At 35.9% G+C, this 23,453-nt stretch overlaps 1 protein-coding gene across 9 annotated transcripts in view; it reads left to right on the forward strand.

Moving 5' to 3' along the window:
• trpm3 (transient receptor potential cation channel, subfamily M, member 3) overlaps positions 1-23,453 on the forward strand; it is a 144,414-nt gene that overhangs the window by 25,453 nt on the left and 95,508 nt on the right. For 2 of the 9 annotated variants that reach the window (XM_042723888.1, XM_042723894.1), the window contains exon 1: positions 13,471-13,743. The exons of the other annotated variants lie outside the window; for them this stretch is intronic. In XM_042723888.1, coding sequence (XP_042579822.1) covers positions 13,609-13,743 — 135 coding nt within the window. In that variant the 5' untranslated portion in view covers positions 13,471-13,608. Of the gene's footprint in view, positions 1-13,470; positions 13,744-23,453 lie in introns of those variants that run through there. 9 annotated transcript variants of the gene reach the window in all.

A 23,453-nucleotide genomic window follows, 5' to 3' on the forward strand; every position in this document is an offset into this window, starting at 1 on the left:
ATGTGTGGATACAAATAACAGTAGACCCATTACATATTCATTTGATGCATCGCTCTTATCTGTATAATCAAAACTGAAAGTGTAATTTAAGTTCTTTTCGGGGTTATCAGGAGAAAATGCCTCGACACACATATATGCACGGATCGACTCCAAAGGGTTAACCATATATCAGGGACAAATTTGTACTCTGAAGTAAATCTGGCAAAACCTCTTTGGAGATGTTCTCATTTGTAAAAATGGTATAAAAATAAAGTAAATAAAGTTGTTGTTTTTTATTGTAAAAGTGCAGAAAGTTTTTTTTTTTTGTATTTTTTTTTAATTTATCGGGGTTAAGTTATAGTATTTATAACTAGCTTCATATAAAAACAGCAAAGGTCTATGGAATGTCCCAATTTAGATGGCTAAGTAAATGTGTTTGGGTGTGTTTTGATCTACATTAACTGGCCATTGGCAGAGGTTTGTAACTATGGCAAATAATTGTCAGAAATGAGATATATTTGCATATTTGTAGGAAGTCATTTGCGAAGCACTGCAATTTTCATAATTAAGGAAAAAGGAATGTCACCACATTTAAATAACAATTGTACCAGTCATTTTACATTTCTTAATCAACTCATCTGTTCCAACAGGACAGAAAGTCTTTATTCAAAGAAGCCAATTAATGGTCTTCATATCCTGCCACAGCCCTTATTAGTCTGACAAAAAAAATCATGCAGAGGAAGATTGGAGCAAGAAACGCTCAGGCCTCACAGTGAAATCCTGTTGGAGAGATTCCTCAACGCAGGATCACATAAAACCGCCTCTGCATCCCCTGTTAAGATGAGCAACGCTGTTTAGTATAAAGCAAAGCAATAACTAAATCAGTTCATTTTATGTGAATGCTCTTTTATGGGGCTGTAACATTTACATAAAATATTTACCTCAAAGTTTTGTAGCTCTGAACAAACACAACATTCATATTCTGGGGCTTTAAATGTCATTGAGTTGACACTTAATATGACAGAACTTTCTCAAAGTGTTAAAGAGATTAAATGTGCATAGTCATGGTATTTATTAAATTATTTTTCTCTTCTTTCATTAGCTTTATACTGTAAGATGAGTGGGAATTGCTCTGGTCCAGACCTACTAGTGTTTGTCTTCTAGTCATTTGTTCCTGTGGGGGCTCACACATCTGCACGTCATTTTTAGGATTTTCCTTTCCACAATTCAGATGACACTCACAAAATGGTCCTGTCCTTTTTTTGCCAACGTTTGTTTCATTAACCTCTTTGTCTGTCTTAGTTCTTTGTTGTGTCTTTGAGCTCATTGAATTGCTTCTAGGGATTATTAAATTCCGCATTTCTCTTTTTATCACTTTCTCTTTATAAAAAGCTGTTTTGATCTCAAAAAGCAACATCACCATTTAATAATGGAGCCTTTAATGATGGCACCTTTGACTGGCAGCTGCTATAGTCTGAAAACCTGTGTGGGATGCTGTGATGCTGATTGGACGGTCTGTGATAAATTGCCCTCAGACTGAGACTCAAACCTGTTGAGTTATTGAGAATCTAATTAGAGTGTTCTCCAGCAGCGACACAGTCTTTACTAACTGCGTTGCAACCTTACAGTTTATTTAATTTTTAATTGTAATATATTTTTTTTCTTTAGTCTACTTTTGAAAGGTATTAGTTGAGACTTTAATTGGCTGCTAAAGGCTGAAAATCTTGTTCCTTAGCTCGACAGATTGCCACTTTCAGGTCATGTATGTGTGTCATTGTAGTGCCATCAGAGACTTGCTATCCTGTCTGAGCTGAGACAGAAATTAAATGGATTACAGTTACATAGAAAGAATGTTGCTCTTTTTACAGACACATTCAGCTAATGACTACATGCCAGAAAAAAAGTACTGACAGACATAAAGAGTCTATTTTTCTTTTAAGAGTAAAGTAAGTCTTATAAAGTTTTCTGATATTTTTTCCCCCAGTTTTGTATCGACCTGCAGCGTGACTATTGCTGGTCTCCAGCACCCTTTAATTATGGTGAAATGTCAAGCCTGCTGATTAAGTCATACTAACTAGCATAGGGTGAATTTGGACCTTTCTCAAAAATAAAATAAGTTAAGTATTATATACGAGTTATTTAATTTCTCTTAAAACAGCCTTTTCTTTTTAAAGTAAAAAAAAAAAATGCTCAAATAGGCCAGGGCCCGTATTCACAAAATATTTTATCTTACCACTAAGAGTTCTCTTAAATAGCAGTAAACGTTTTTAGCTAAGAGTTTTTCCTTAAAAACTATTCACAAAGCTGAGACAAACTTTTACTAAGGAATAAAAGTCTTAAGCTAAGAGTAAGGGCAGGGTTGACCTTGTTGCTATGGATGATGTCGGCAAACTTACTAACTACAATATGCACACAGTGATAGTCTCTGTCAGATATATATATATATTCATAGAAATATTGTAGAGCGCAATATTATGTTGCTATATTCAAATAAAGGTTTTAAAATAAAAGTTAATTGCCACATTCGAATAAAGATTTTAAAATGCAGGCTAAGTGTCACTAATTAAACAAGTAGGCTATATATTCAGCTAATTGTCAGCCTCTTATATGTATGCTTCTCATAAACAATTAGTAAATATGCATTAGGGCTGCCATCAACTAAAGATTTTTCTGGTCGACTAGAAGTCGTTAATTTTAAGCATTAGTCGACTATTAGTTGCACTTTTATAAATAAACCATATAAATCATAATAATGAGTATTTAAATGCCTACATAACCTAATAAGCTCTAATTTTTTTTTTCTGCGACTAATAAAATTTTGGTAATATGCATATAAACAGCCTTTTAATTAGCAGAATAATCATGGCTGATAGTAAGACATTCAAACAAAAGAAAACCAAACTGGACACGAGAACAGTTATATATTAAGGATGTAATCAAACATTTGGAGTTGGGATAACATCCAAACCAAACCAATTAGAAAAAATGTTTCTAAAATGTTTATATTCCGAGGTAGATTGCTGGCAACAGCCATTTTAGGATAGTTCAAATTGGGCTTAGTGACTTAGGAGTCCTCTTCACTTCTCCTAACGTTTCACAGATTTAGGAGCTAATTTTAGCACTAAAACGCTTTGTGAAATACTCTCAGAGCAAAAATTTAGGAGTCCTAAATTTAGGACTGACGCGACCACTATTTCTAAGATTTTCTCCTAAATCGGCAAGTTAGGGAGCTACTTTTAGCCTTAAAATGTTTTGTGAATACGGGCCCAGGTGTATTTGAGTAGTTATGGAGCTTTAGGCAGAGTTTCAGGGCCAGAAAGATTGATTGAAGATGTATACAGTACAATTTACATACTTGACAGTGAAATATTGCTTTTCTTGTTTAAAACAACTCCTCCCCTCAGGCACAACAAATTTGTATCCAGTGTATGAAGGCAGGAAGCTGGAAAGCAAAGGTAAAATATGAAACTAAAATCAGGGAAAAGAAATGAAAGAAAGGGAAGAAGTGAAGGAAAGAAATAAAAAAATAAATGGAGTCCACAGAAAAGGAATTAGATATATAAATAAAAGTAAAGAAAGAAAGGAAAAAAATTAGCGAATTTACAAAAGAATATTGAGTGGTAGGCTACAGAAAAGAGAAGTAGCAATGTTGCCACCATGGAGAAAATTTAATTTATTTAAAGTTTATGAAAGTTTTTGACTGGCAGGACAGTGTAAACTTTTAATTAATGCAATAGAACTTCAAAGTGGAGTTAAACAGTGTAATCTGTTGCTATAGTGACCCCAGATCCACTAACACTGTGCTGCTTAAAAATGAATTGTGTAATTCGAGTGTGTGCATGTCTGTCTGTATTAAGTAACTTTGTACAGGTTTGACTATACTTCCAAAATGCCCTTACTTTTCAGAAATCTCCTCACTAATTTAGTGAAACCTGTTGAACATTGACTAGGGAGACTTAAGCCCTGTTCACAACAAGAACGATAACTATAAAGATAACGATATTAGCATCCACACCAGCAAGCGATACCGTCTGTTTATTCTAAGAGCACGCTCATCTGCCGCTTTAAATTCTCCAGCTCATTACAGCAGGATGGATTCTGATTGTCTGTCAGGTTTTTTTAGCGTTCATCAGGTGTAAAAAAAATCGTTTTGAAAGTGATTCCAACGATATTGTTTCTCTTTGTCTTTATCGTTATAGTTGTGGTGTGGACTCTGCTATTCTTTAATATTGAGAACGATTTTTAGAACTTTAACTTTATTGTTATCTTTATAGTTATCGTCCTAAGTGTGAATGGACCTTTACACTGACTAGTAAGGCTTATAAATCAGCAAAATCATGCTTATATTTCAATCTAATTATTTGCACAGGTGTTTAGGGGTAGGGGTTCCGGTTAGGTGATCGAAATATATCATTATCCTGGTATAAAAACAGTGGATGACTGAGAAATAATGAAACAAATGTGTGTGCATCTGTTTTGTAGGTCATATAGATGCGATTAAAAAGACATAAACAAAGCATTTGTGGCATCATGTATATTATATGTAACGATTTATTTTCCTCCATTAATGGCTTTACTCTTTAAGAATGACACTGGAGATTTCAGACACACATGTCCAAACACGTCCTAAAGATAAAAGCTTTTTCATTTCAAGCTTGAGTCCTCTTTACAGTCCACATTATATGATAAAGTACCGTAAACATAGTCAGTGTATTAATGATGTGTGACTGGTTTTGCCTGATGTGTTGAGGCTGTTTTTTTGATGGCGGCTCACTGGGCCCTATGGGTTTGATGGCTCCAGATGGAGCATTGAGCAGGGAGAGATCAGCCGGTGGAGGTCTTCCTGAGAGAGGGAGGAGACCCAGCAGGAGACGCATCCCTTCCTCTGACTCCACCACAGCCCCACAGAGCTGCTATTATCCTCTTGCCTCCAGGGCTAGGCTCGGCATCACAGGCTTAGAAGAGCACCAGTGACAGTGCGGTATTGTAAAGAGACACACACACTTATACGCACATCTCAAATATTCATACCAAATGCACACTCACATCCTCCAGAACAAAAGCATGCTAATACAACGCATGCACTTATAATACCCGTTACACCTGCAATTAAATATGCCTTCCTGCATTCAAATGCACATATGCACAAATAATTGCTTCTATTCACAGCAGCGTACACAATTATAATAGAGAATACTGTTAGTCTTTGGATAGTAAAGAGCATCTACTGTAATGTTAGCAGCATTTTTACATGCAATTTTAATGAATTCATATTTTTCAGAACCATTTCGCAGTGGGCAATATAATGTAATTTGCTGACTGGCAGGTGGGAATTGGTTTCATATTCACACTCATCTGTTCGCAAATCAGATCTGGCACAGGCGCAGTGGAGGAAAATAGCTTGAACCTGCAATGCTTCTCAGCTTCCTGCTGCTTCTTAACTTATTAAGCAGCAGCAGCTTTGAATTACCATTGTGCAGAAATGTGCTATGTAAATAAACTTACCTTGCCTTATCTATTATTTTTAATACTTAATTTAAACTAGCTAAAGTGATTCTGTAGTTCCGCAGATGAAGATAATTATTTGTCCTGGCAAATGATTTTTTTGGATTGGCGTTTTGTAAATGAACTGGGTTACATGATCGAAGTTGGTATGTTGAATGTTTCCTTTGTGAATTATAGCTACTTTACGTTGCTTTCTGATTAAGAATAATATAAAGCTGCTCCACAATGGGAGAAATTCTGATGTAATTCACTGTAAATTGCCTTTCGCTGTCTTAAATGTAAATTTCAGTCATTAACATGCAAGCCATTTAGCAGGCACTCTTATCTAGAGTGACTTACTGAACATACTTAAAGCATCTCAAATTTGCTAACTTAAAAACCTCTGCATCTGTTTTTGTCAGAAGTACATTCTGCTTGATGTATCGTTTTTTTTTTTTATATACTATTTTCAGTCCTAGCTGTCTTTGTCCTAGTAATGCACATTTTCAATTGCAAATGGCATGTCAAAATCTAATTCAGTAATTATTCCCAGTAGACTGAATGTCTGATTAATGTGCTATCTTAATGATACTGGCAAAAAAGCATGCTTTCCTGAGCATCCAAAGCATATGGCTCTAAACAGTCTGGCTATTAATTTTTTTGCTCTACAGAATGAGGGTCAGGGTACTAAACATACATTATTTTCTATGTAAATGCTCATAATTATTGTTTTGTCACTGTATTTCTAACATCCCTTATGTTTTTTGTGCCTGATTTAAAACATTTTTTAACAAATTCCTAATGTTTTTTTATGCATTTAAGTAGTCTGTTTTACAGACAGACATTTCGGACACATCATCACCTCTGTAACTGAACTGGGAACAAGATGGTTCACAAAATACTTGGTCCCTCTAGTGATTAGGTCTAGAAATGTAGGCTACTCTAAATGCAAAGTATTGGATGCTTTAAAATAATGTTTATTTATTCCACATTCCCTCAAACAAATGCAATCTTGTGTAATTATGGAGAAGTATTTTTTGTATGTTATGAAGTATGTTAATGTACTGTAAATTTTAATATTAAATGTACATTTGTGGACTTTTTTTGAGCCATTTAATAAAACACAGCATGACCTTGCATCATGTGGTACAAATGTGGTTAAAATGAAGGAAAAATACAAATGAAACCTGACAGAGTTGCTGCCATTGTCTGAGAAATTCTTTAAAGAATTGACAGCACTGCAGAAGATTTATAACAATCCGCATAACATTAGACCTAGTACAGTCTGTTCTGCACAAGATGTTTGAAAATGATTTCCTGTCTCATTGTGATGCCTCTGATTTGTAGACTGCAGAGGTGAATGAGCATTGTCTTGCAACAGGGAGTTTAGATGAAAGCTTGAAGATGCAATGACTGTTCTGTCTAAAAGTGACAGGGCAGCTACTAGCAACTAGTGAAGCGGCCGCCTTAGGTTGATTGAAGATCAGAAGCCACAATCTGGATCATCTGCAGTTTAATTGTGCATGCAGGAGGGTCAGCCCAGGTCAAACTCACTTGTAACAACATGTTGTGCTGAATCCATGGGCTTGCTGGGATGACAAGGAGCTCTGACCGTGATGTAGCAGAATGAGAACCAGGGTCGTTAATCATTTGGACTTTAAATGAGAATGCCTTTTAAATTCCAGTTCAGTTTCTGAATTTGAATTTAGGTAGCAAACAGGATGCAAAATTTAAATTCTAGTTTGCATTTTTTACTTAATTTCCATGTGTTGAATTTCTTTTTGTATTTCATTCTTATTCAGTAAAGCCCACTTCTTGTCATTACAACTCAACTTCATGCGTGTTGTGGCCAATTCCATTCAAATTCACACTGAAAAGACCATTTCTTCAGTGTTAAATGAGTCTTTGAAAAGAGCAGATGATCTGGAGGCAACTCTCATCAGCCACAGGTTGTTAGTGACAGACAGCCGGTCAGTCCTCAAGAAGTGGACACTTCAGAAGCTTGATTGGCGTTGATAGGTTGTTCTAAAAATGACCTGATTAGTAACAGCTCATTCAAGTATGTTGTGAAGAACATGAGGAAAATGGTTAATCTGTTTTTCGCTTTCATTTTTAACAGTGAGGTGATTAAAGGCCTCTTTTATATGATCAGAAGGGTGTCTGTAACAAGTGATGTATTGATGATTTCTTCAAGTGCAGATTGAGAGGCTGAATTATTGGAGAAAATTATTCTCAGTTGGAAACGGAGAGATCTGTTGATGGCTAGCACCCTTTCAGGTTAAAAGCAGCGATAGCAGTGAGAAAAGTGATGGGGGAAGAGAGAGGTGAATGACATCAACAGTCTGCAGGTGTATGAACTGATGATCATGGCATGGAGGTATAAGTGGCTTCGACCACCTCTATTAAAATGGAAAAAGGCTCTTTTGAAAAACCGAACTGCTGTTCTAGGGTCATGTGATCTCTTCTGGACTTCATACAGACTCTGATCATGTGGCTTCAGCCACATTTTCCTTTTCTTCAACATAAGCATTAAGTTGTTAAGGTTTCTGAAAGGTTTTCTTTTTTTATTTTTTTTTAGTTATCACATAATGGTTAGTATTAGTTGACTAAGTCTTTTTTTTAAATTTTTTTATACTGGTCCTTTTTGGTTTGTCTTCTTGTCAGCTCTTTTAAGAGCTCAATTCATCTGCAAATTGCCCATTTCATCAGGTTCAGCTTGACTCCATCCAGTCCAGTTTTCATAATAGTTAAAAAAATATATATAGATTTAGCATTGTTTAGTGATTATGCTTTAAACAGTTTCATAAAAAAAAAACTTGAATGTAAAAAAAGAGATGACATACTTTTTAATAAAAACATTTTGAGTTTTATTTCACCATATTTTACAGCCAAAGCTCTATAATATGCCACTGTGAATTTACACTGAATACATTTTGTATGTATATATTATACATATATATATATATATATATATATATATATATATATATATATATATATATATATATATATATATATTAGGGCTGTCAAATGAGTAATCACGATTAATCACATCCAAAATAAAAGTTTTGTTTACATAATATATGTGTGTATACTGTGTATATTTATTATGTATATATAAATACACACACATGCATGTATATATTTAAGAAGAATATGTTGTGTTTATATATTAAATATATTTATATATAATATAAAATATAAGAATATAAATATATAAATGTATATACATGTAAATATTTTCTAAATATATAATTTATGTGTGTGTATTTTATATATACATAATAAATATACCCTGTACACACACATATATTATGTAAACAAAACTTTTATTTTGGATGTGATTAATCGTGATTAATCATTTGACAGCCCTAATATATATATATATTTTGTATATATATTATACATATATATGTATGTGTGTATTTATTATTTCAAATGTTGAAATAAGCTAATTGTGCTTAGAATATAGGATATATTATAGTGATTTGGGGAAATTTATGCAATGCATTTTACTTAGCTTCAGGTGTGCTTAGATTTTGCAAATATACATGCTGTTCTGAATCTTTATATTCCTGTTTCCCCTTCTATATCAAGGACTTATGCGTAATAAAAAAATAAAAAAAAATTTGATAAGCAACAGCTAGATCAATACCATATTTCCTTATATTCACCAGCTCATCTCAGGTGCATGGATTTGTTTTATGTGATGGCCATCTAGTGTTTGAATAGATGTATCACACACAGATTTTTATTTGTGTGTATGTGTGTGATTGAAGTTATTTAAAATCTAGAAAAAATATGAGAAGGTAGAAAAGGGAGAAATCAGAACATGGAGTAAGAACGAGCCTATCAAAGAAAATATGAGGATGTTTAAATGATAGTAGTAATGACATGACTACAGGAGAAATATAACAAAAATGTATAGATATCAGACAAGGAAGAAATAAGGAGAGTCTAATGATCAAAAGACTTCTGTGGCAGTGAACACCGTTGATATTAGAGTAACTAAATTATTTTGAAACAAGCACACAGCCTCTGCAGTCCCAAAAACAAGCAAGCGACACACATTCCCATAATGTCTTCCATTGCCGGGTTCAGAATGGCAACAAAAACTATTCTGGTGCACATTTAACCTGTGTCCATAATTCAAAGTGACATTAAGTAGCACAGTGCATGTATCTCTAAGGTTACATTCTTCCATGAATTTTCACGTAAATGGGCCAATGTTACTATAAAGCCAGACAACATCAGTAATCATTTTACAGAGTGCGACATTACATAAATAGGTAATGTGAGTTCCACAACCGGACAGAAAAGCCTGAAGTTGTATAATACATCAAGAAGAATATCTTCAGCCCTTGCTAAATGGAGCCTTGACAATAGAGCACACAAACACCCTGTCAGATACCCTCGGTACATGACGCAGATCACATATAATCACCAGCGCTTTTTGAAACTAAAGAAAGCAAATGGCTCATTATCGTGATGACCAAGAAGAGTTTGATTTTCACTGCCCACAACCGCACAGCATCCATCACAATAAACACAATCTCTGCGGCTCTAACAAGCATACACTTTTTACATAATTAGACCTTCTGGTGGGGATGTAAGAGATACAAGTGCAGTGTAGCTCTATTAGTGATTGTTATAATGTGTTCTAAGAGAGTCTATATAATGAAATATGGTATAGAAAGATAGTGCTCATGCAAAATGGGTTGCATATAATGTCTTCGACAATGAAACAGCATGGGTGCAAAATCACAATGTTCTGCGGAGATTAAAGGATGATATAGTGTGCTAGGAATGTTCACCTCTGTGACTGTTTCAAATTGGCTGGGACTGTCATGCTCCCAAACTAATACTGCTTGCAACCAGAGCTCATTAAAGAGACAGTTCTCACTCCATCATCCCTTCTGAATAATGATAAGGGTGCTTTGCTATATTCTTTACTGATTTCATCACAAATGCATCGCCCTGTTGGATGTAGACCCTATTGGTTGTGTAGTAAATCTTCATTATTGTGACCTGATAAGTGAACAGTTTTGATGGCACTTTGGTGTTTGTTAAAGTCTGTTTTCAGGGGAGATTTTTGTATTATTTCAAACTTTTTGAAAATCCATTTGTTTTGGTTAAAATAGTGCAAACGATTTTATAAAAAAAAAAATATTCAGAGCAATATTGCAATGCACAATGACAGTCTCATGAATGTCTGAGGATTGTGGGAATCACCATCATGCTGATGATGAGTGAAAGAGAGAGACAGAATCCTAAAGCATCACATTTTCTGTCCATTTTCCAGAGAGGCTATTGTTACTGCACAAAAAAAAAAGATTGGGGTGCTTTTGTTGGGTTTTTTCCTCCTCATTTTTGTATGTTGGCGTATACATATTTCAACAAGCATTTTCTTCATTTTGACTATACTGAATCAGTGCTCATAATGGGATCTGTCCTGAAACTGGCATTTGAATCAATACTTGTGGGTGTATGTCTGACAATATTCATTCCAAATATATTTGTGTGCACACACATAAACAGATTGAAATACACAAACATACTGTGGAACATATTTTTTCACACCACTGTTTTGCGTTGACGAGGTAGTGACATGTAAACAGTGTGTGATTGCTTTCGTGTAGGTCAAGAAGTAATTAGATGCTGCTGTGAATTGCTTGTTTGTGCGCATGTGTATAATGAAGACCTGATCCTGATTGTGTTGTGCAGATGTTGTGTGATGCATGCTGAAGTTAGAATAAATGCTTCTGGTTAAGTGGTTGACTTTTACCCTAAGCTACACTCACTTATCACCAGTCTGAAAGAGGCTGGGGGTTTGGCGTGTGAATTAATAAATAGTTTGTTGGGGCTTGTCTGATCACATCCATGAATGTGTCAATGTTTTTTTCCCAAGTATTTTTAGTATGTGCAGGCACAATAATTGAATCCTAAATTTCAGATGCTGTGACTGTTTTGTTTAATGTTTGGCAAAAATGAGAGAGAGCAATTTTTTACATCTAAATTTAAACCCAATATCTTTTTTTTTTCCTTATTTTTTGTTATTAGAACAGGGTCGCTCCTGTTGTGCAGTGCCTTTTAAATCTGTGTGTGTTATAAGGAAGTATGTCTGAAATATCCTTTAAGTGATGTTCAGAAAAATGCTCTTGTCAGGCTCAAGCACTTAAGGCAAGGTAGGTTTATTTATAGCATATTTCATATACAATTCGAAAAGTAAAATGAAAGATTTCAAACAATTTTTAAAATAATAAAGAAATTAAATAGAATAATGACTTATTTCAATTTATATTTGATTGATTATATCCTGATTTATTACACAATCAACTGGATGGAACCTGACAGAATGAAAATAAAAACAGTATTCTGTAAAGTACAGCTTGAATAAATTATATATTTTTGAATACTGGATTAAAAATGTATTTTATATAATATAATATATTAAATTTATTTAATAAATGAAAATTAATAAAATCACCCCATTGTTTACTTAATTGTGACATTATGATAAATCTAACTCATCTGATTTTCATCTTTCATATTTTTTTCTTATATATTAAGACGTATTTGTTGGGGACGTCAAAATATACTGCATAGTAGAATGACCTTCCACATGGTTATTGCTGTCACATAAACATGGTAAGCATGTGTACAGTGTCTTCATGCTCTCTCTGTTGAAATCCCATTCACTAAACCTCTGTATCTCTGGGAGCTTCTCTCCTGTGATGTCAGATCTGACTGGAGGACAATCCTCTTTCCACATACCTGCACATTAAACCCAGTCTCACATTAACACTGGTAAACGGAGGTTGCTATGGATACACACCTTGCCTTGAACAGTTGCGTAATCTTCTCGCCATCTCAAGATACCTTGAGTGACTGGAGAACCCCGCATCCAAGGAGGAAGCAGGAAGAGGAGGAGCTTCCCACTCAGTGCGCTACTTAGTATTCCATCCAGGTCTCTGTGGCATCTCTCACATCTGCATGGCCAGGTGATGCCTGTGGAGAGTGGGGATTGATTGTTGAGATTCATTATTACGATCAGATCCTCAGGGATACCGACCTAGTGACTGCAGTGCATGATGGCCAACTCTTCCACCACATTCTCTCCATTTCTGCCGTTCCATTTATTTGTTTTAACACTTCTCCCTCAGGGAGATATTTTTCCTAACATGTTTTCAGGAACAATGGCGGACCGTATAACAACCACTATATTATTAAATCCATCCAATGGAGGGGAGCATTTCAATCCAGTACACCGAAGAGACATTTTTTTTTTGTTGTTGTTGTAGTTCTCTCTCTCTCTCTCTCTCTCTCTCTCTCTCGCTACTCCATTATCCTTTCGTTGGTCAATGCGTCATATTTTTGGAATGAATGGAGTGTGCGGGAATGGAGGAGGAGGAGGCAAAGAGAGGGAATAGAGGAGAACAGGTCAGAGAAGTACAAACAGAAGACATTGGGAGGGTATCAGGGGAATCTTTCCTCTCAGTTTTTTCATTTGTGACCTGAAAGACCTAAAACAAGACAAAGGTTTGGTATTAAAATGAAAAGAACATAATTCGTCATTCCTTTCCATCTGCTTTCTAATATTCCTCATCAATTCCAGTGCTTTGCCTTCACAGCAACTCTCAACCTCATTTTACAGCATGATCTCTTGCATATTTTTCTTTCTGTTTCTTTGTTAATGCATGCTATCATTCATGTGGCTTCCTTCCCTCAATCTCTTTCTTGCCTCTCTCTCTTTCTCTCTCTCTCTCTCTCCTGGGTTTTTCAAGACAGTGCCGCTCTGCTGCTATACATCACAGCTACTGTTTCCCACTCTCCTCTCTTCCACTCAGCTTCGCTCCTCTTCTCTTCTCTCTGCTCCTCTCCACTCATTCAGACCGCATGCTCCCAGTCATCTCTGGCACTGTTGGGTCTGTGTGGCCAGTGGAAGTGGACCCGGACACCCTGAAGGTGTTTTCCCGTTCCAGTGGATCTGTGGGGAGGGGAGGGAGGGCAGGGAGGGGGTGCAGGTGAAGAACTCCGTGTCGGGGGGGTAACAGGTTGCGTGGCTTTGCGGCAGGAGCTGAGGAGGGTCATGCTTCATGAGTTAAGTGGATTTCGGACAGAGACTCGTCGCGCATCGCCGACCCAATGTGGGGCCCTTTTCCGGATGGCGGGAATGTCCGGCCGGGAGCGATGAACCAGCTGGATGCTCCTCGGCCACTCAACTGGACCATACGGAAACTGTGCCATGCAGCCTTCCTTCCATCTGTGCGCCTGCTTAAGGTACCCTTGGGATGGGCATATACAGGGGGAGGAAAGAGACAGTGAGGTCGTTTGAAAGAAAAATGTTTAGGAAATATTTGTTTTGACTTGCACTGATTGAATGAGTTGCTAAGAATCAGAAAAATAGACCGGACATAAGAAGAAAGCTCTTTTTAACGCTGATTTCCAGGTTAACTGATACATAAACCCTCATCATATGAGTACAATGACCTATGGGATTGATTCTCTCTAAAGGATTTTCATCCGCTCAGAAATTCAGTGCTTCTTAAGAGCTTTTTCTTGCAGTGTGCTGAAGCAGCTAACTTCTCCGTCTTATTTGATAATGACAGGTACTCTGCTCATGTGGAAGTGTATTGTCAGAGTATGGAGTGTCGAGGTCTTGTAGCTAAATTAAAAATTGCATTGCATGGTGTGCAATAAGCGCTGTCAGCTTCTCAAGAGTAATGCTTTATTGCTTACCCACAAATCACTTACAACGTGTATATCCTTTACATTACAAGTATAGCATTTCATGTGAATCAGAAAGTTTGTTTCTGAAGCCATTGTAAGCAGGAAAAGATTACATTTGTTGTGATATTTTGCACAGAGGTGATAGCTAATAGGTATTAATAAAGCTTTACCGCACACTTGGGACCATGATAGTTGTTTTACCAGAAGGAAATCTCCAGAGAGATCTCTGCTGGCAATATAGTAATGTATCCCAGTTTGTAATGCAATTTCTTCTTGTATTATAGTCAGTGGTGTTCTATTATCAATGTTCTGCTTGTGTTATAGTAATAGTACAGTGTGGATCTGTCACAGACAGTGCTTATATTCGTTTAGCACTCCCAGGAGTGAAATCCTCCCCAGGTCATGACTCACAGTGTTATGAGCGGATCATTATGTTCTTGGTTCAGTGTTTCGGCTCTGAAGGTGTAGTATTACAGAGAGCTGTTACAGCGTGTTGTGAGCTGCTTTTCGCATTGGCTGTGAAATGCAGAGAACTGGATCTTTTTCGCACTTCCAGACAGAAGAAATGACTAGTGAGTCACTGGCTCCTAAAATGGAACATTAAGGAGCCAAATGACTTTCCATTGAAAATGTAGTGATCTCATAATAAAGATGGTTATTCTGAAATGCTTTAGTTCACAGAGTGAGTTTCTTACTTCAGTTACAGTCACTGCTTTGTGATGTGATGGAGGGTTGTTTTAGTAGGTAGACTATAATGATTTAGGTTTTATAGACTACTAGGATGTTTTCTATTTGTATGTACTGTAGTAAAAATTTGTGCAAATTTAATGGCATCACTCTAATGACCCTTATTGTTTTGTGTCTTAATAAAAGTAAAAGTGTGAGTTCCTGTGTAGGTTTGTCAAGTCAAGTCAAGTCTGCTTTATTGTCAAGTCTTCCACATGTACAGCCCATACATACAGAGAATTGAAATTGCGTTACTCTCAGACCCATGGTGCATACAGATAACACTAACAGTAGAGCCTAAAAATCCAGTTTGCCCACACGGGTTTAAAGTTCCAGTCTGTTTAACGTCACAATTGGGCCTCATATTTAAAAAAAATTAATTTTTTAATTTAAATGCATTTTTAGTTGTTAAGAATAGCATTAATAGTTGAGTACAACATTTGTGAATATGTTGTGAATAATATCTTTAATTTGTCATATGGATGGTAGTAGGCCACATGACAATGTAAAGTATAGTACGTGTGGATAACATTCATGCTATAAAACATTCTTTTTAACCGTTGTGAAGTAATTACTTATGCAAAAGAATTACCTACTACGAGTATGTGATTTCTGATTCAAACCAACGCCTACATTGCAGATTTCCAGTTCACCAGCCAAAAATTACATGTTTTTAAACAATTCACTAAGTGTGTCTAATTCAACCTGCTAACTCACAAGCGAGTTCGATGTTGTTTCGTGAATCTTTTGTGATTCATTCATTAAAAAAAGAACCTCTTCATTCAAAAGAACCATAGCGGGTGATGTCTGAATGTTCGCAAATATTATACTGTTGCGAGCTGTTTGGAATTAGCTTCTACTCCTGATTGATGTGAGTATATCTGTAATTTGTTCATGAATCAGACATAACAAATATATAGTTCAGTCATGAAACTCTAGATGGCGCTGGCTGATGGGGTGTTAATGTAACTGATGATATTCAGAGAGTTAAATGACTTGGCACAAGCTGATTGGTTCATGCTGCATATGCAGCCAATGAGCTTACTGCCTTGCATTTAAATGGCTGGCTAGCATTCACTTGAGATTCCTGCAGCATGCTTTCAGAGTTCTCTAAAACCCTCCACCTTCCCCAGCTCCACCTGTATAGATCTGCTATGGGGTTATTTTATATGCTATTTGTGCAGCAGCAGAATGTCTTAAATACTCACGGCACGCTATCGCTATATGCATTGGCAGTAGCAAGTTCCTGTACTTGCTTGCAGCAGCAGCAATAATCTACAACTACAGCAATAACCAACAGCAGCAGCAATTAAACAGCAGCTTAGCAGATTTGTTCTGCCAAGACCAATTACATTAACATTGTCATATCCATCACCTGCTAAAAGTTGTCATGATTGAACTTGTCCTGTGTTAATTTTTGCAGGAAACACTCGCATACTGATGTGTGACGCAACTGCATATGCAATTGTAATATCCAGTCCAGTTGTACTGTATGGATTAAAAATAAATAATTGTCGCATATTTTTTATTACTGTTTAAGTTGCGTTTGGATCTTTGCTGTTTTCATAGCTGTAAGTGTATTTTGTAGTAAACATAGTCTCTTTGCTTGTGAATTTATATCATAAGAGTATGAGCTGTGCTTGTGTTTTGCATAATACATTCTATTGTTGAGTTACATAATAATGGTGGGCGGGAATTTAGATTGATTACGGTATACCAGTGCAGCATATTTGACCTATAAGTTAACTTTAAGGTGAATGTTACTGATTAGGGTTAGAGAGCAGATGTAGTTTCAGCTGCAGCTGTTCTGTGTAGGTGCCTGACTAGAGGAGTTGAAGATTACAGGTCAGAAAGACTGATGCCCTACATATGAGATTATCTCAGAGACGAGTAAACAGCTGTGTGTTTGTCCAGCTATGCTGAAGTGTAGTTTGTCAACAGAGCACCAAGGAGGTGGTTGGGTATTTCACTATTTTTGCATGTAATCCTATGCTTGTGAATATATGTGTATGTGTGTGTGTGTGTGTGTGTGTGTCTGATGTCCAACAGCATTGCAAACCTCCAACCTTCCAGATATAATGAAAAAACCTCAGAGCAAATGAAGGTTTGTGACCGATGTGGCTGTATCTGTCATCGCACTGGAGCTAATCTAATTTGCTGATGCCTTTGTCGGTTATCAGGGAACACTGGTAAGGAATCAGATGCTTTGGCAGGATGCACTAATTTCACATGGTTTGTATTCCCAAGTGTCTATAGAAGTGGATATGTACAAATAGTTTCCCTTTGTAGAGCTAAATTAAATTTTTTTACTCTCACTTATGGCAGTCCAAATCTATATGCTGTAATTTATTTCATGTAACTCAATAGAAGGACTTCTTAGTGTGTTCATACTTTTCTATTCATTGACAGTTTTTAGTATTGTCAAGCTCCAAAAAATTTCAGAAATTTTAGTGCATATAACTACAGTATATAACACGATTTCAGATGCCATACAATAGCTTTGTGTGAAGAACAAATGAAATGTAGCATTATTTAATAGAAAATATTGTCCTTCACTGCAGTTTTCCACTTCCATTTCCAGCTTGCATAATGTGTTCTTATGCAACACATTCAAAAACGAGTGTCAATGATGTAAGACCTGTCACAGTGTGGCATCATTTTTAACCCAAGCAAGATCAGCAGTGAGGTTTTATCATATAGCTTCGGAAGACTTGGAATACAACGCATAATACTTTATATAGTGTTTATATGGTTTATGCAGTAGAAAAGTGTATGTAGCATACATACTCATTTTTAGGTGAACTGTTCCTGGTTGTGTGTAGGACTCTTTCGATTATGGGGAGAAAAAGAGTGTCTATTATGTATCTTATTTGCTGTTTTTGCAAATAACACCAATGTGCTGGATTTTTTTTCCTCTGAGCATATGATATTGGACATTATCCAGACAGTAAAGTTGTTTGCTGATGTGTCTATTGAGATGCAAATTAATGTAGCGATGTAACGCTTCCTCCCCAAACAAGCTTTTCTGTGTGTCTGCAGGTGTCTGTGTTCTCAGCAGGTGAAAGATACAGTGATCTATGAGCTGTAGAGCAAGGAGAGAAATTTGATCATATTTTGTGTGTGTGTGTTTTCATGTTTAATCTAAGTGTGTTTTTTGGTCTAACAACTGTTGCATAATTTGCACAAAATGTTTATGTAAAGTTTTAGAACAAATTTCATGATTCATTTAGCAATTGACAGAAAGGGATGTGTGCAATTGGATTAGATTGTCCTCGGTGGCTTAGTGTTTTGTTTAAAGACATCTGTCAATTATGTGATAATTAAGATGATTAGATATGTGGGCATGCTCGATGCTACAGTGAAAGTGAGAGAGTAAATACTGAGTGGAAACATGCATGAATGCATACATATATATAATTCATGTGTATCATGTTAACTCATGGCTACCCCTGTGAAAGTGAGGCAGATGTTTTTGTGTGTGAATTAAATATTTCCTTAAATTTTGCGCCAAAACCAATTCCACTTATTTGCAATGCTTCATGAAGGAAGTTTCATATGTCCTACATATTTCTTATATCTACTAGCCTGAGTACACTCATTATGTCAAATAAGATATTCAGTCTGCATAGCACTGAATATTTAATTGTCACGTTCAAATATTTATTGTCAGTTTATTTTAAATGAATGTATTTCCATTTGCATTAATATTTAAGATTACAAGAGTTGCATACTATCAGTATACAGAAAAATATTTAATCCAAAAACAAATACAGTGCTGCTTTCCACATGGTGCGTTAGAAGAGTGAAACCACATATCTCTACAGCAAATATCTTCAGGGTTGGTGGCAGGTGTTGGGACTATATACTGTATATTGAATATCATCTCAGTGACACACTCTGACAATCTCATCTCTCTCATTCTATCTCTCTGTGGCACACTCATGTTTCTTTTTTCTCCTTTCATTCTGTACTAAAGCGTATTTACTTTAATATACTTACTGTATGGAAAGGGATTGATGTAGGGATGAAAAAGACCATTTTTTAAATTCAGCTGTGGACTGAAATTCAGAGAAACAGCGACCACACAAATAGCTACCAAAAGAAAAACTCAAAAGGATTAAGCCACACAAACACATTTTTCATGCACTGACATCTCAGCAACTTGGATTTAGAGATGTATTGCTCAATTAAATCAGTTTATTCCTGTACAAGACATGGTAATAAATGCATTAGCTCCTTAACAAGCCGAATCCAAGTAAACCTTTGTCAAGATTCCATTTTTCATTTCACTCAAGGATAAGTCAATTGCACATGTACTTTGTCTTGTAGCTAATGTGAATTTTATTCAAAGACTTATATCTTAATTTTTCTTTTTGGTTATGAGTGAGTGGTGAATTGAAAAATACACCTTTCACTTTCTCCTTTCTCCACCTTATTCTTCATACAGTTAGTCAGACAGTGAGGAATTAAATCGTTTTGGGGATTTGTGTGTGTGTGTGTGTGTTTGACAGAATTAATGTAAAATGCTGATTGCAGCAAACTCTTGTAAATGGAAAAGTTGACATCCCTTCCTTTGTGATTGTAATGGCAGGAAGACCGATGCCTTGTAATAAGAAAATGTTGAAAACTATATAATGGTTATGCATCTAGGCTTATGCAGAGTTTGCAGCTGTAATTTTGGTATGTCTGACCTAGATATTAGAGTTATTGAGCTTCTGTTCTGGCCTCTGCTGTTAGTGTACTCAGGGCTTTTTTGGTAGTGTACCATCTCATGAGGTGTTCAATAAATTTATTATAAATAATTCACAGGGTCCTTAATGAGCTCAGGTAGGACTGCTGCTCTGATTTCAGTTACATTATTATATTCAGTTAAAAGTTAATTGTATGAGAACGTGGGCAGCTCATCCCTGCAAGCATTGCATTTATCATTATTCATTCAATCAACATAAAAGACCGCCTGGTAAATCTTCTTATAAAGATACTCGAAGAGTGACTTTCTGAATCACCGGTCTTTGATCACAGAGACCTTGGACAACAAAAGACTGAGCTTCATTTGATAAATGATGCATGGGGTTTAAATGCAAGTCCAAGAAAACATCTTCATGTCTAAATAAATACAATTTACATCGCTTGAATTAACCGTGATTCTGGATATCTGAGTAGAAAAATAGTACTAACATCTTCAGAAAATGTCTATTAAAGCTTAGACAATCCTTGTTCTTTATTCTTTTGAATATTACTATCAAAACATAGGGATAGTTTGCTCAAATAATGTATTTTTCTTAGCTTTAAGTAATTTCAATCATGTGTGACTTGTTTTCTTCTGTGGCACATAAAAATGTAACATTTAGAAATATGTTTTGACCATTGACCATTTATTTATTTTGGTGTTACCTTTCCCTGAATTCTTTAAAAAGAAAAAAAAAAGTTCGGAATTAATATTTCATGATTTCCCTTGAGATTATTCTGTGATCTCCCCACAAAGATAGAAGACAGGAACTTACTCTCCATATGTTAGTCTTTGTGCAGTATATTGGTTCGTCTCTGGGCTTTCAAAGTTTTCAGAGCCAATAGTATTCTTTTCAGAGTTTTCCTTTTAAACTAATTTTGATTTGAAATAAATGAGCAGCATGTGCTTTTATTTACATAGTCTTGAACAGAGGACAAAAAAAAAAGCATTGCATCACCAAGCAGCTCCTCCTGATTTCCTGCCATTTCCCTGGAAACATTCACGGTTTCAGTGATGAGGTGAAACGGGACAGTCTTCCCTCCCTCTTTCTAAATGGAGGATTTGGAATTAGCTTCCCTCAATGGGCAAGTCATGAATGGGCTCTGAACAGGACCGGCCCTTTGAAGTTGGCCAGTAGTAATAAGCTTCCCTCGTCTTTAAAATGGGCTGCATAGCCATGTCAAAGACGTATGCAATGAGATTCTCAGGAATGGAAATCACTTTTAATCTTTTTTCCTTTGCTCTTGTCTTTGCGCTTGCAAATTGTCTCAGGGCGCCTGATCCGATCAAGTATATCCTCCTCATGCTTGCTTTAAGATGCCCTGTCAGCACGTTTGATAGGTGTGAGGCAGTCTTACACGCTTAGTGTGTGTGTCTGTCCATTTACACTGTACCATTTGTGTGGCCAGAATAAATTGAATGTGTGAACACACAAAATGAGAGTGGAACCAAGGGCTATTTTCAGGAACCCCTCTGTTTCTTATATCTCTATATTGGATGTTTGTGTGTGTGTATGTGTGTGTATGTGTGTTCACACAGTCCCCACATTTCAGATTTAATGGATATTGGACCTGTGCTCCAGTTTCTTTCTCATTCCTTAAAGTGAGCTATTTCTGTCTCCTCACCCCTGAGTCCCAGATCCAGCCCTCCACCACAGCTGTCCCTGGCTCACCACACCTCTTTTTCACTCAATCATTCCCTCATGTTCTCACACGATCATCCCTATCCTTCCATGTCCTTGATTTATTCATTCATTTCCCTTCCTTATGGAGCTGGACAGTGTGTTATCTCATTTTTCTGAAGTGTGAATGACATGACGTGTCTGCATATGTCCTGGCCCAGCTTAGAATAACTTCCACTCTTTCAGGAATAGAAACACATGGGGCTTCACCCTGTCTGCTAACAAATACCTCCTTCACACCTCATGGAACAGCAGTTCCCATCTGAACTGTAAAGCTACTGTGAAGGTGAGCAAAGGGCATGATTGGATTGTTTTCCAATCTATCTATCTATCTATCTATCTATCTGTCTATATTAATATTTATATATATATCTATCTATCTATCTATCTATCTATCTATCTATCTGTCTATCTGTCTATCTGTCTATCTGTCTGTCCGTCTGTCTGTCTGTCTGTCTGTCTAATGTATCTGTCTATCTCTATTCATTCTCTTGAATAGTCTTCATCTAACATATTAGATCTTCCCCTTCTACATTTATGTAAGTTTTTAATGATGCTGAAATGTACAATTTGGATGTATTACAACATTTAAAACAAAAATCTCAATGAATTTTTAGCTAAAAAAAAAGTAAAATATTTATGGATCATCTATACAATTGAGATATTTGTATCAATGCATTTTAATAATTTTATTGATCAGCGATTTAGATCCTCAAACTCCTACCTCTAAACCTAATCATAACTATTACAGCACAAGAATAAAATGGATACTTTTGTAATTGTTGCATTTTTGGTGAATTTTATGGCTCTATTATCAGTCATAGCATGCTATAGAAAACGTCTTTTGTGTCCTATGGCAAACAAAGTAAATATTGTCACTTTTAGTGTGAAAACCTAAGTAAATGTACATTTTGTAGAGCCACATTTTATGACATCAAGTTCTCTATTTCTATGTATAGATTCTTTTTGAAGACCCATTTTTATTCTTTGTTTTACAGGGGGGTAATTCTTTTTGAGGGGTTCAAATTTAATTTTCATATTGTTCTGTCTGTCTATCTATTAATCTGTCTGTCTTTCTATCTATCTATCTTTCTTTCTGCCTTTTTGACATTTAATTCACTTCTTGGCATTTACAACCATCTTTTATACAATATCTTGCATAATCATATATGGATGGAAACCCGGCTTGTGACAGCTTTGTAGTGTAAAATCAGCTCTAAAACAACAGTCCTTGAAAATTAGATGACTGTGTGTATTTGTGCATTTATAGCCCATGGCTATATGTGAATGTATATATTATTTTTTATGTGTAGGCTAGATGTGTGTCCATCATGGTACTCCTCTGTTTTGGGGCATTAAGTTGAACCTGGAAGCAGAATCTTCCCACTCAGTGCAGAGCTAGTGGCACTGAACCATTAAATCCAATGACACAAGAGCGAAAAACAGCTGACAATGAAGGCATTTCCTAGATTAACTGTAATGGGGTGTTGGCATAAAGAGTTTATTTGGCATATACACAACAGCCTGATTGTTTTTCAGTTGGTGTCTTCATTATAATTCATAAAGATAGAAAATGAGCTTATTGAGAGCATGTACAAATGTAGAATCGTATGGTGAATAATTTTGTTTAAGTTATTAGATTCTAAATATTATATTCAACAAAAAATACCATATATTATGATATTTCATATGTTTCATTTTTATAAAACATTGCTCAGAGAAGATGGGTGGATAGTTTTGTTCGTTGTTGGATGACTTCAGAAAAGGTGAAGTTTATTATTATTTAAAACTTGAATTATTTGAAGGCATGATTATAAATAACTCATTTGTAGTATGATCCCCTGTGTGCTTTTTGAGCATCCAAAACAGCAACATTACTGGCAGTGTTATTTTGGTGTGGGACCATCTCTTTTTGCCAACCAATGATAAATAAAAGGGAATTTTTGAGAAACCAGAAACACTATTTTTGCTCTTCTGTTTATTTAGGTACAGAAATGTCACACTTCACCTTTAAATGTGTATTTAGTCATTTTTAGCAGAGCATGAAGGGAAATCATAAGGAACAAACATTAAAATCTGTGTCAGGAGGCAGCAACTTTAATAATGAATGCACCAATTGAGGTC

This window comes from Cyprinus carpio, chromosome B5 (assembly GCF_018340385.1).
Source record: "Cyprinus carpio isolate SPL01 chromosome B5, ASM1834038v1, whole genome shotgun sequence".
NCBI lineage: Eukaryota > Metazoa > Chordata > Actinopteri > Cypriniformes > Cyprinidae > Cyprinus > Cyprinus carpio.